Source organism: Echinops telfairi, unplaced genomic scaffold (genome assembly GCF_000313985.2).
Source record: "Echinops telfairi isolate 266 unplaced genomic scaffold, ASM31398v2 ScPeMD7_7475;HRSCAF=8513, whole genome shotgun sequence".
Classification (NCBI taxonomy): Eukaryota; Metazoa; Chordata; class Mammalia; order Afrosoricida; family Tenrecidae; genus Echinops; species Echinops telfairi.
Window position 1 is genome coordinate 7526430 of NW_022111379.1, and position 11443 is coordinate 7537872.

The following is an 11443-nucleotide window of genomic DNA, read 5'->3' on the forward strand; positions in this document are numbered from 1 at the left end:
GGGGAGCGCGGGGGTGACGCGTAGAAAGAAGAGGGGCTTCGGGGGAAAGCGCGGCGGGCCTTCCAAGGGAAGAGTGTTTGCGTTTGGCGCCCCGTGTGGTTCGGAGGAATGAGCGGGGAAGGCGCTCCTGGATGCTCGCCGGCTCGGGGACCTCCTGGCTGGAGGCTGGGGCCCATCCGTAGACACTGAAATAGCTGGTTTTTGTAGGATTTCAGCAGTTGAATGTCTGCAATCCGCACGGTGCACCCTAACGCACCTGAGGTCGCCGCCCTGAGTCAGAATAGAGGGCAACTAACAGCAACCACCTAAGGTGTATATGGGCAGTAGCCAGCAAGTACCTGAGACTAGCAAATGCTCCATAAATCTCACGGTTTGGGTTATTATGGTTATTAACTCCCCCCTCTCAAGCATCGCCAGTCCTTCTCTCATTCTTACCAGAATTGGCTGTCTCGGAGTGCCCACCTGCTCTTCTTTTCCATCCAAGCTAATGACTTATCATAGGCCTGCTCTCATTCCTCCTTTCTCTTCTGGCTGAACACCCCCCACGCTGGGCAGGCGTGGACCCCGAGTGCTGAAGTACAGGTCATGTGTATCCCTCCCGTGCCAGCCTCAGACTTTTGGCAATGCAGTTTGTTTGGTTTCACATTTGCACACCCTCAGCCTCTTTCCCACTCCTTTTCCTTAGGATGCCTCTCCACTCCCATCTCACCTTGTCACGCAGCCACGGCACTGTATTCGTTTGTTAACACCTACTGCTTATAGGAGAAGACCTGGTGGCATAGTGGTTACACAGGCGGCTACTGGCAACAGTTCCAAACTGTCAGCTGCTCTGCAGAAGTAAGACGAGGCTTTCTACCCCGATAAAGTTACAGTCTCAGAAACCAACAGGGGCAGTTCTACCCTGTAGGCTCACTATGAATCAAAATCTACTTGATGGCAGTGAGTTTAGGTTTTGATCGCCTCTAGAGGAGCCCTGGTGTGTAGTGGTTGGGCTGCAATTTGCAAGGTCACTTTGTAACCACTCCTTGGGATACAGACAGGCTTTCTAAGTCCATAAAGAGTTACACTTTCATGGGGGAAAAAGGAGGAGCTGATGCCAGGGGCTTGGGTGGAGCGCAAATGTTTTGAGAATGATGAGGGCAACGAATGTACAGATGTGCTTGACACAATTGATGCATGTATGGATTGTGATGAGTTGTATGAGCCCCCAATAAAATGATTTTTTTAAAAGTCACACTCTCAGAAACTCAAGGGGAAGTTCTACCCTGTCCTATAGAGTTGCTGGGGGTTGACATCAACTAGACAGCAGTGAATTTTTGTTTTGGGTTTTTTATAGTAACTGAAAAGGTCTGATATAATCATCCATAGCCTTCAGTCACAGTGCAGGCATTGAGAAGTAGTTGGGGTAGGTGTTCGCCCAGCTGCCCAAAACACCAGCTACGGCTGTTACGCCTGCGAACCAGGAATGCCTGGGGGTGCATTTGAGCACTTCAACACTTTGAGTCGGCATTGGGGAACTTCCCTACTTGTGAACTGTCCAACGCCAGTACTTTAAAACCTTCCAGGATTCCCCCTCCCCACCTCCTTATATCGTACCCTACCAGCTCACCATTGTCTGTCTGGCTTCACTTTGCCTATCCAGTCCAGATTCTAGGGTTGATCACTTTAATCATCTACATTTTTTAATGCCCACCCTTACCCTTTACTATTACTGTCCTGGATTAGATCAGCCATCTCTCTTTTCGACTGTCTCATCCTAAACTCAACCACTGCCAGTGAGTTGATTCCGAATCATGGCAACCCTACTGAGGAGAACTGCCCCTGTGGGTTTCTGGGAGTTTAAATCTCTGCAAGAGCAGAAAGCCTCATCTCTCTCCCGCACATGGAGCCGCTGGTGGGTCCAAACTGCTGAATTTGCAATTAGCAGCCCAACCTGAAACTCACTACACTGCCAGGGTTTTTCCATCCTAAAACAAGATGAAGGAAAGCACTGTCCTGCAAACACAAGTTTGTAGGGGGACCCCATTTTAGATGAGTCCATCCCTTGAGGCCTATGCATGGGAAATGTATTTTCCACATCTACCCTCCAGATCTACAGACCCCAAATCCTACTTACTTTGCATGGCCCCTAGGGTGTCTAGTGCCCTGGCTACATTCTAATGAATGGTGAGTAGATTTCTGATCCAGGATGTGCCAAACAGATGTTCTCTTCTGGGAATCTGGGATTAAGATTGGGAAATGGTAGTTCTGACTGGTCTGCTTTCTTGAGAGATGGAAACCCACGATGCAGCCACTTCCCCTACCTACTCTGAGAAATGGAGAAAGACTATTGCAGAGAGGAGATGTAGCATGGGGATGCAGAAGCCAGAGAGAGTGGCCTTTTCTGCCAGTGGCCAGCAATCCACAACAGCCACAGGTCAGAAAATCATTATAAAGGTCAAATTCTCTTCCCCAAGCTAATGGGAGTGAGGACAAATGTATGGAGATGGGAAACCCAGCAGGAGATACCGGGTTTTCTCAAGAAACAAGGAATCCCAATTCTCCAAGCCACTCCAGAATGCTTTGTTTCACTCCCCTTAGAAAATACTCATTTGTCTTGGAATTCAGACAGTGTTGGGAATCTTGGCTGTGAATCCTAAGGGAGATACTATGATGTACTAGTCACACACGTCATGTATTTTCCTGGGCTCACTAGATCATCTCCTTCTTTCTCGCACTCTTGGTTGGTACCTTATCAACCACAAGGAGCCCCTGTACTTCCCCACTATGGTACAAATGCCACCCAACAGGTTAGAGTCTCTGACTTCCCAAGCACCTACGGGTAGATAATGCAATTTGGAAGTTCAGGAAAGTTAGCTTTCTGTGGGGGTGAAATAGAACGTGAGAGGGGAATGAGTAGATGAATTCTCTTTTGCTCTCCACTTGGTGAACTTTTCCATGGTGTGACGTCCCCCGGCAAACACCAAGTGATCAGGAAACAAGTCTGTCAAGTGCCCTGGTCTTTCCCCATGGCTCACTGGGAAGCATTGGACAGCACAGTAATGCACGACCTTGCATCTTTCTGTGGCTCAGGTTTCATCTTTTCTTCTCATCATCTCCCCAGTGTTGTGACAGCACATTAACCCCTGCTCCGGAGTTGGCTGTTTAGAGGAATCGGACTGTGCCCTCATCCCAACATTAGCTCCCAAGAGTGGGATAGGTGGAACATGCTGAGGTAGAACTGATGAATCCTAATCCAAACTCAGGAACTCCAGGCCGCACTGCTGTCTTCTTCTTGGTGGCCTGGTGCCAACATCACTGTGTGAGCCACTGCTGACCTACTCTTGGGGGAAGCTGAAGCTCATTTCTCAGACACTGTCTTGGTCCCCTGTACTTCCTCTGGAGCACCTGAGTCTTCTCTTGGGAAAAGTCAGACCTGTGCCCTCAGCCCACGTCTGCCTTCTGGGTCTTTGTGTTCTGACACAGCTACAGGGCAAGAGGCTAGACGGGTGATATTCAAAGTACATTCTGTTAATGACCAGTTGAAGGTTCTGGTCAGTTCAGAACTGTTAGAGAGCGGGGAAGGCGATGGTCACAATATTTGACCATCACGATATTTTGCCCTGAGTTAGTGTTTGACACAGACTTGTTTACCTCTCGGCAGATCACACAGGCCATCGGCTAGAATGGCAGCTGCCTGGGCGCTGAGCCCCAGAGGCAGCCTCGGAGTTCGTTTGGTTGGCTGTGTCACCAGGGAGGCAGTTGCAGTCAGTACAGGGGATGGCCAAAACTTACAACCAAAGCTGGAATGGACCCAGTGAGGTCCTGTGACCCCTGTAACCTCAGTGTCTTCTCTTGGAGATAAGGCCAGCATGCTCTGCTCCACTGAGGCAGGCACAAACCTCCAGGTTTGGTCATGGCCCACGGTACAGCCAGAGCTGCTTCTAAAGTAAGGGGCCATTAGTCCCACCTCAAACCAAAGGTCTTTCTCCCTTTAAATTCAAGGTCTATTCCGTTGGACAGGGCAAGATATGACAAAATAACAATTTATAAACTATCAAGGGCTCATGAGGGAGGGGGGAGCGGGGAGGGAGGGGAAAAATGAGGACCTAATGCCGGGGTTTTAAGTGGAGAGGAAATGTTTTGAGAATGATGAGGGCAATGAATGTACAAATGCACTTTCCACAATTGATGTATGTATCGATTGTGATAAGACTTGTATGAGCCCCTAATAAAATGATTTTTTTAAAAATTCAAGGTCTATTCATCCACTGTGATCTGCATGTATGTGTGTGTATATATATATATAAATTGTATATGTATATATGGAAATTATATATATATATATTTATAAACTCCAGGGGCCCTACTAAAAGCTAAAGGCTCTGCCCATCATCCCCAGGTTACACAGGCTCTCAGAAGGCCCTCAAGTTCAATGTCCACTGGCTGACAGACCGCCCCCAGGAGTCCTTTGTTGATGTGACTTCCATGCAATAATGGGTTGTGGGGAGGGGGTAGTAGGGAGGGAGGGGAAAATGAGGAGCTGATTCCAAGGGCTCAAGTAGAAAGCAAATGTTTTGAGAATGATGATGGCAACAAATGTACAAATATGCTTGACACAATGGATGTATGTATGGATTGTGATAAGAGTTGTATGAGCCCCAAATAAAATGATTAAAATAAAAAAATAATGGGTTGGGGTGGGGAGGAGAGGCCATGCCGCAGCTCCCTGTCCAGAATGAGAGTTTGCATGGTTGCCTCACTTGGGTCTGAGGTAACTCCTAGGGGCTGAGGCCTAGGATCCAGTACTGTTTAGGAATTTTGACAATCTGGTCATGACCAAAGGCAGCAGCGGACAAGTCAGTCTAGTGTCAGAAAGGTGATCTCTCTCTAAGGGCAATGGACAAATTAAAGTTGACTCACTACCACCTGTAGGCCGTGATGGGAGCTGTGAAGCTGAGGACTAGGGGAATGGGCAGAGTGTGGTCTGTTGTTAAGAGACAGAAACCACAACGGCCAGATCCAGACTCAAGGACTAGAACTCAGTACCATTTCTGGACACTGGCTCACTCACAGAGGGCCCGGGAGCCAAATTAATCAGTGTGGGAGGAATTCATTGCCAGAGAATCCTCACACCTGGCAAACAGGGACGTGGGAATGTGTAATGTCTAAACTCATCTGTAGGCTCCAAAAACACATCCAAAGTGCAATGAAATGCTTCCGTTTCAAAAGGGGCATCCTGTAAGGCAGCGGTTCTCAACCTGTGGGTCGCAACCCCTTTGGGGGTCAAAGGACCCTTTCACCGGGGTTGCCCGATTCATAACAGTAGCAAAATTACAGATGTGAAATAGCAATGAAAATAATTTTATGGTTGGGGGGTCACCACAGCATGAGGAACTGTATTAATGGGTCACAGCCTTAGGAAGGTTGAGAACCACTGCTCTAAGAGATGTTTATAAAGGACAATAAATGAAGGAGCTATTTCCTAGTGGACAGTGCCAAGCGCAATCAAATTTGTTGACCAAGGAATTGGTTCTACTGTCCAGAAAGCTATATGCTATAGATAAGCGACTCCCCTTTTTTTCTCTTCCCCTTTCCAAGTGGGAGTTATTGATCGTTATCATATTTTCCCTCCACTAGTTCATGTGGGTGATGCAGGGGTAGCTAAGCTTACTTTTAGCTCTGGATTGCAAGATCATAAGCAATAGCCGGAATTGATCAAGAAGATGCACATCACCCAGGAACCTTGGACTGGGATCTCAATACAACAGCAATATGATTCTGCTTTGTGTCTGGGAAGTGAGGATGCTTTTGGTTTGGCCTAGGATCATAGCACTGTCAGGCAGGCACAGATTAAAAATTACAGTGTGCAAGAAGAATGTGGGTGAATGCCAGGAAATAAAGGGGTGGCATGTCATGGGCATGTATTGTTTATCTTCTCATTATCCCTTCCTTTGGTGATCCAGTTCCTCCCTCCACACCCCAATGCTGTTCTAGTAAAGTTGTCAATATAGTGGCCTATTCTTCTACTCTAGGTGTGAGCACATGTCCATCAATGCTGGGCCATCAAAGTCCACTCTGGGGCTTTACAGCTAGAACTAGTAAAACCCGGATGCAGAAGGAAGCAGAGGCAAGAAGTGAAGACATCATCCTTTGAACTGCCAGATTCAGCAATGCTCGAAGGCAGATACAGCCCTTGATTTGTCAGTTATGTAAGCCACCTCATTTCCAATTGGCTTAAGCACAGTTGATTTGGTTTTTTAACACTTGTAACTGAAAAAGCCCAGACTAATACATGCACACACAGACACAACACAGTTTGCTCAAAATCATTAGACCTTCTATAAATCTTTCTTGATTCTTACCAGTGGTCCACAAACTTTTTCTCTTAAGGATCAGGTTGTAAATATTTTAATCTTTGTAAGCCACATATGGTCTCTGTCTTGTACTTTGTTTTACTTTTTATAACCATTTAAAAATGTAAAAAACATTTTTAGTGTGCAGGCCACACAAAATTTTGGCCCTTGAACCATGGTTTGCTGACCGCCAATCTAGACCCTGCCAACCTCTGTAGTTTTGGTGTCAGTCTCTAGCTGTGAAGCAAAATAATCCTTTTAGTTTAAATGTTTTGACATAATTTAGTTGTGAATTAAGAGTCAGACTAGAGTTAGAAATGGAAAGAGGGTCATGTCATGTGTCCATTACCTGCCAAATCAATAGGCACTAAATAAATAGTAATCATGATTCTTTCTTGGTAAAGATAAAATACTTGATAAAATAACTACTCATAATGATAAGCCATCCAAACAGTTTCGTCTACATGACCTAGTTCATCCAGGAAGATTCTTTTTTTCCTCAGTCTCCTTTGAGAAACCCTACTTGAACCTTTCCCAACCAAGTCTGTTAGGAACTCATTTTTAACTACGTTATTTCTTTTTCTCCCTAACTCTGAGCACTTGGATCATGCTGGTGACCCTGCACCCCGCATAATATGCCTACCACCTAGTCCTAGACAGAAATGTATGTCTCCGTGCGTACTTAATGGGGCTAAGAAAGTTCATGGAAAAATGGAACCCCAGGATCATGGAAGTTCTCCATGAACTTTTTGAAGCCCCTTCAAATATCTGTTTGCATGTGTGCGTGGTTTGTATCCCTGTGTCCATCCAGGGTGGTCAGCCAATGGGTTTCTGTTTAAAATTATTTGTGTTATCACCATATCTACTTTTCATTCTCATCCCCTCAAAACAGAAAGAGTCAAAGACAGAGGAACAGGTGGGAGTAAGTTTTCTTAGAAACTGTTATGTAGGGGGAACCCTCCAACCTGCCCCCAGAGCCTTCTCTGCTATTTGATATCAGATCTGAGGTTTTCGGCCTCACAGCAGCATCTGGGGACTGGCGTGGCCACCACCCAACTGGGGCCCCAGACCAGGGTGGTTCATCTCTAGTGGGTGGAGAAGGTATCCTCCTGGGAAAAGCATGTGCAAGGTCCCAAAAGCCCAAGAAAGGCTGACCGAGGCAAGGTGAATGATGGCGTTCTAAGCTGACTCTTTGCACATCTCACAGAAGCAGGCAGGAAGCACCACCACTGATCAGCTTTATATGGTACCCACTGTACACAACAGACAGACACAGAGAGACAGACAGGGCACACACCACTGCTAAGCTGAACACTGCTCACCATCTAGAAGCACCTGGATAAGCACATGGGAGACACTCTTGCATAGGAAAGATGTACTTTTTAAAGGAATGAAGAAGTATTTTGGCAAAACATCTACTTCCCTCCCAGGTCCTGGGTAAAGAGGGACCTCTAATTCTGAAGCTTCTACACATTGAAAAGTATCCCCTTCTCAAGGCCAGTATATACAATAGCAAACCTTCCAAGTCTGTTGTCACAGCCCTCTACATTGGTCCTGACTCTCCTTCACAGGTGGCCAAACTTAGAGACAGAAGGTGGCTTAGAGCAAGTGGACACACGGGGCTGGCTCAAGGTGAGGGGAAACAGGAGGTGTCTCGGCTCAGCCAAAGGCAGGGTCTCTGTCTATCTGAACTGGGAAGCGGGGAGACTGGGGTAGCCCGAACGCCCTCGGTCTTTCTGCCAGGGGAAGCAGTGATTCCACATTGGGAAAGACTATCAAAAGTGAAAGGCAGATTCCCATCTCTGCTAGCTAAGGGGGCCTCTCAGGGTGATAGTGGGCCGGCTTGACCAGAGCGTCCCCTCCGCGCCCCCACCCACCTCCCCACTCCTGGCCTCCTTAGTGAAACTGAGTTTGGGAATTGTGGGTTGTGGGTTCACTGCTTCCTTGTCACTCTCATGACCTGCATATGCATCTAGATCTCAAATCCTTCTTTTTTTTTTTCCCTCGCAGGGCAGGTGGGGAGGGATTTTCAGAGGGAATGAGACACAGAATTATCTTTCCACAGCCTCCCACAGCCTGGGCTGGGGCTTCCAAAGGTCACCGTCACCCTGTCTCCTAGGGGTATTTAAAGGCAGCTTTTATGAGACTCTACACTGTCGCTTGTGTTTCTCTCTCTTTTCTCTTAATTTTTATATAGCTATATATATATATTTATATTTAAAAAATCAATAGTCCTTTGGTCCCTAAACACTAAGGAATGATATGATTTTGAAAGAAGGACATCGCGGCTTCTTGTGTGGAGAAGCCACACGTGGCACCCCCAAGGCCCACTGCTGGTTCCAGGGAACCTTCGATCATCAGGCAGCCCCAGTTGCCCTGCCAGCTGGAGCTCTCTGCCCCAGGCACGGAACAACCCACTGGTGGGAAACAATCCTTAAAGGGGCCTGAGCCCCAGGCCCCAGCCTTGGGTCGGACCCAACACCATCCGTCGGCAGCTGTTGCTTCAGGAAGGGCCGCTCAAGTGTTTCTGTGCTTTCTGTTCCTTGCTTCTTGCTCTTAATTGTCTGTGGTCCAGCGTTAATTGAGGAGAGAAGAGGGAGGGGGCAGAAAAGGCAAACATTACCTGGAGAACAAAACCGGGGCAGCTTGTCTACTCAGCGACATGTCAAGAGAGGGCCCGGGGCCTCTCTTCTGGAGGAACAGAACCGCAGCAAACGCCAGGTTCCGGGCAGATGACCCCAGCCTGCGGATAACCCCCACCCACCCTGCTGCAAAGGCCCCACTGAGGTAAGTCAAATGGAGGCAGGGCTGTGTGGGCCTTCTGGGGTAGCTGAGGCAGCATTCTATGGCCCCAGACACTCACCACCCACCTCACTGTGACACCGCCATCATAGTGAGAAATCCTGGGGCTTTCCGAGACTGCAGCTCTTTACAGTCATAGAAAAGTCTCGTCTTTCTCCTGTCCGGCTCTGCAAATCCTGCTTCTTAAGCATTACCTCGCCGCTTTCCCCACATCTCCATGTTCAGTATCCTTGTCCCCATACTTACCTCATTTCCCTTCTTTCCTTACACTCCTCAATGGCTCCTTAATATCTTCAGGATAAAGTCTAAACTCTTTGGCCATTAAGACCATCTTGTCCAAGCTGGCCCAAACTTACTTTTTTAGCCTCATTCTCTAACCCTGTGGCCCGCACGTGCCCACCCACCCACCCCACCACCCAGGTTCTCTATACTCATGGCCCCCCGTGGCTATCTCTAGCACAAAGCTGGTTGGATCTTACAGATCATGGGGCAGAGGGGCGTGGTAGGCAGAGATGTTGGCTAATTGAAGGAAAGGCACAGAGACTCCTGAGAATTTCTTCCAGCTCCGGGCTCATCTATCTACCTGGCAATTTTTCAGAGGTGTCCTCAACTACCCCCCAAAATACCAAAGCTGGGAGGGCCTCATTGTCCAGGTCCCATGTGCCTGGGGTCTGTCAGGCTCACCTTTCTGTGGCTGGTCTGTGAGGGCAGATCAGTAAGGCCGGTTGGCATCCTTGGGCCTCTTTAGCTGGACCTTGAGTCTCTTCATGCCAATCTGAAAGCCGTTCATGGCCTGAATAGCAGTCTGGGCACTGGTTGGATTGTCAAAACTAACAAACCCTGTGGGTTGTAGGCAGAGAGGTTGGCTGGAGACTGACTGCCTGGCAGGACCTCCTTTCTGACCTGCTCTCTCTGGGCCCCTTCAGGTCCTTCCCATCAAACACATTCCCCTCCATTGTTTGCACCCCATCAAACACATACCCCTCCATTGTTTGCACACACACACACACACACACACACACACACTGGTTGGCTAAGTATCTTGCTGAGGGTCTTTCTCTGGCATGAGTTGACTCTTGATCTCTACAACCTTCATTCTGATCAAAAAGCTTCCCTGGAGTTGGAGAGGCTCTCCAGCCCTAGAACCAGGACCCTCCTGCCCTTTGTCTGACCTGGCCAAGCATCCCCCAGACCAGGGGTCCTCAAACTACAGCCTGCGGGCCACATGTGGCCCGCCGAGGACATTTGTCCGGCCCGCCGGGTGTTTTCTTCCCCGCTGCCTGTCCTGCTTAGCAGCTGACTCGTCCAGTGTGCATAGGAATTTGTTCATAGTTTTCATTTAAACTATAGTCCGGCCCTCCAACGGTCTGAGGGACAGTGAACTGACCCTCTGTTTAAAAAGTTTCCCAGGCAGCTCTGAAACAGCTTTGTTCTGGCCTACGTTTGAGTCAAACATTCCGTTTTGAGAAATCATAGCTCCCTGGTGCAGAGAGCGGAGGGTCTGCAGAAGATCCCAGAGTTATCAAGAGAGGGTCCTCAGGATGGAACCCAGCTCACCAAAACATTTGCTCTGGTTGGTGGCTCGATCCACAAAGACTTTGGCAGAGACCACGGCTCCAAAGGGCAGGAAGGTCTGGATGAGTTCCGCATCACCAAACTCCTGAGGCAGGTGATAGATGAAGAGGTTACAGCCTTCGGGGCCTGCAGGAACAGTAGCAGGCTGGTTCAGGGGAGGAACCCTGAGTCCAGCCCCACCAGGCGCTGATCTCCAGCCCCCTGTCCCTCACCTTCTCTCTGCTGCTGGGGCAGGGCTGAAGGCTGCGAGGGGAAAGCTGTGCTCACGGGGGCATAAGCCGACGGGTAGGCTGCTGGAGACAGAGGTGGGAGTGGGCAGTGACCCCGGGGAGCCAGCTCCCCTTCAGGGCTCCATCTGCCTGGCAGCCTTTGACCAATTCAACCCGGCCCACTGTAATCCTTACCCACAGAGAAGACGTTCTGGGCCCAGGGGGAGGGGATGGGGGGGTTGACTCCTTCCTCAGAATAGAGCCTAACCCCCCTATAAATCTCCCTATTCCTTTCTAGGGCCCTTCAACCACCCCAGACCGTGTAGCGTCAAGTGAAACCTGCGTAGTGGTGCGTCCCAGCATAGGCCTGCTGCAGGGGCTCAGCCACGGGGCTCTGGGCTGGGGAGAGAGGGGCCCTCGGTGAAGGCAGGAGGTAGAGGGAGGTGGGGAGAGGCAGTACGGGGTGGGGGAATACCTTCCCCAGGGTCCTGCCCCCACCCCCCACCCCCGCTCCCCACCCCA

At 49.1% G+C, this 11443-nt stretch overlaps 1 protein-coding gene across 1 annotated transcript in view; it reads right to left on the bottom strand.

Moving 5' to 3' along the window:
- Nucleotides 1–8230: 8230 nt before the first annotated feature.
- CELF6 (CUGBP Elav-like family member 6) overlaps nt 8231–11443 on the bottom strand; it is a 30276-nt gene continuing 27063 nt past the window's right edge. The window contains exons 7-11 of the mRNA XM_045285663.1: nt 11261–11396; nt 10925–11005; nt 10695–10838; nt 9822–9977; nt 8231–8899 (exon numbers count right to left, since the gene is read on the bottom strand). Of these exons, the coding sequence (XP_045141598.1) occupies nt 9850–9977; nt 10695–10838; nt 10925–11005; nt 11261–11396 (489 nt within the window). The 3' untranslated portion in view covers nt 8231–8899; nt 9822–9849. The remainder of the gene's footprint in view (nt 8900–9821; nt 9978–10694; nt 10839–10924; nt 11006–11260; nt 11397–11443) is intronic.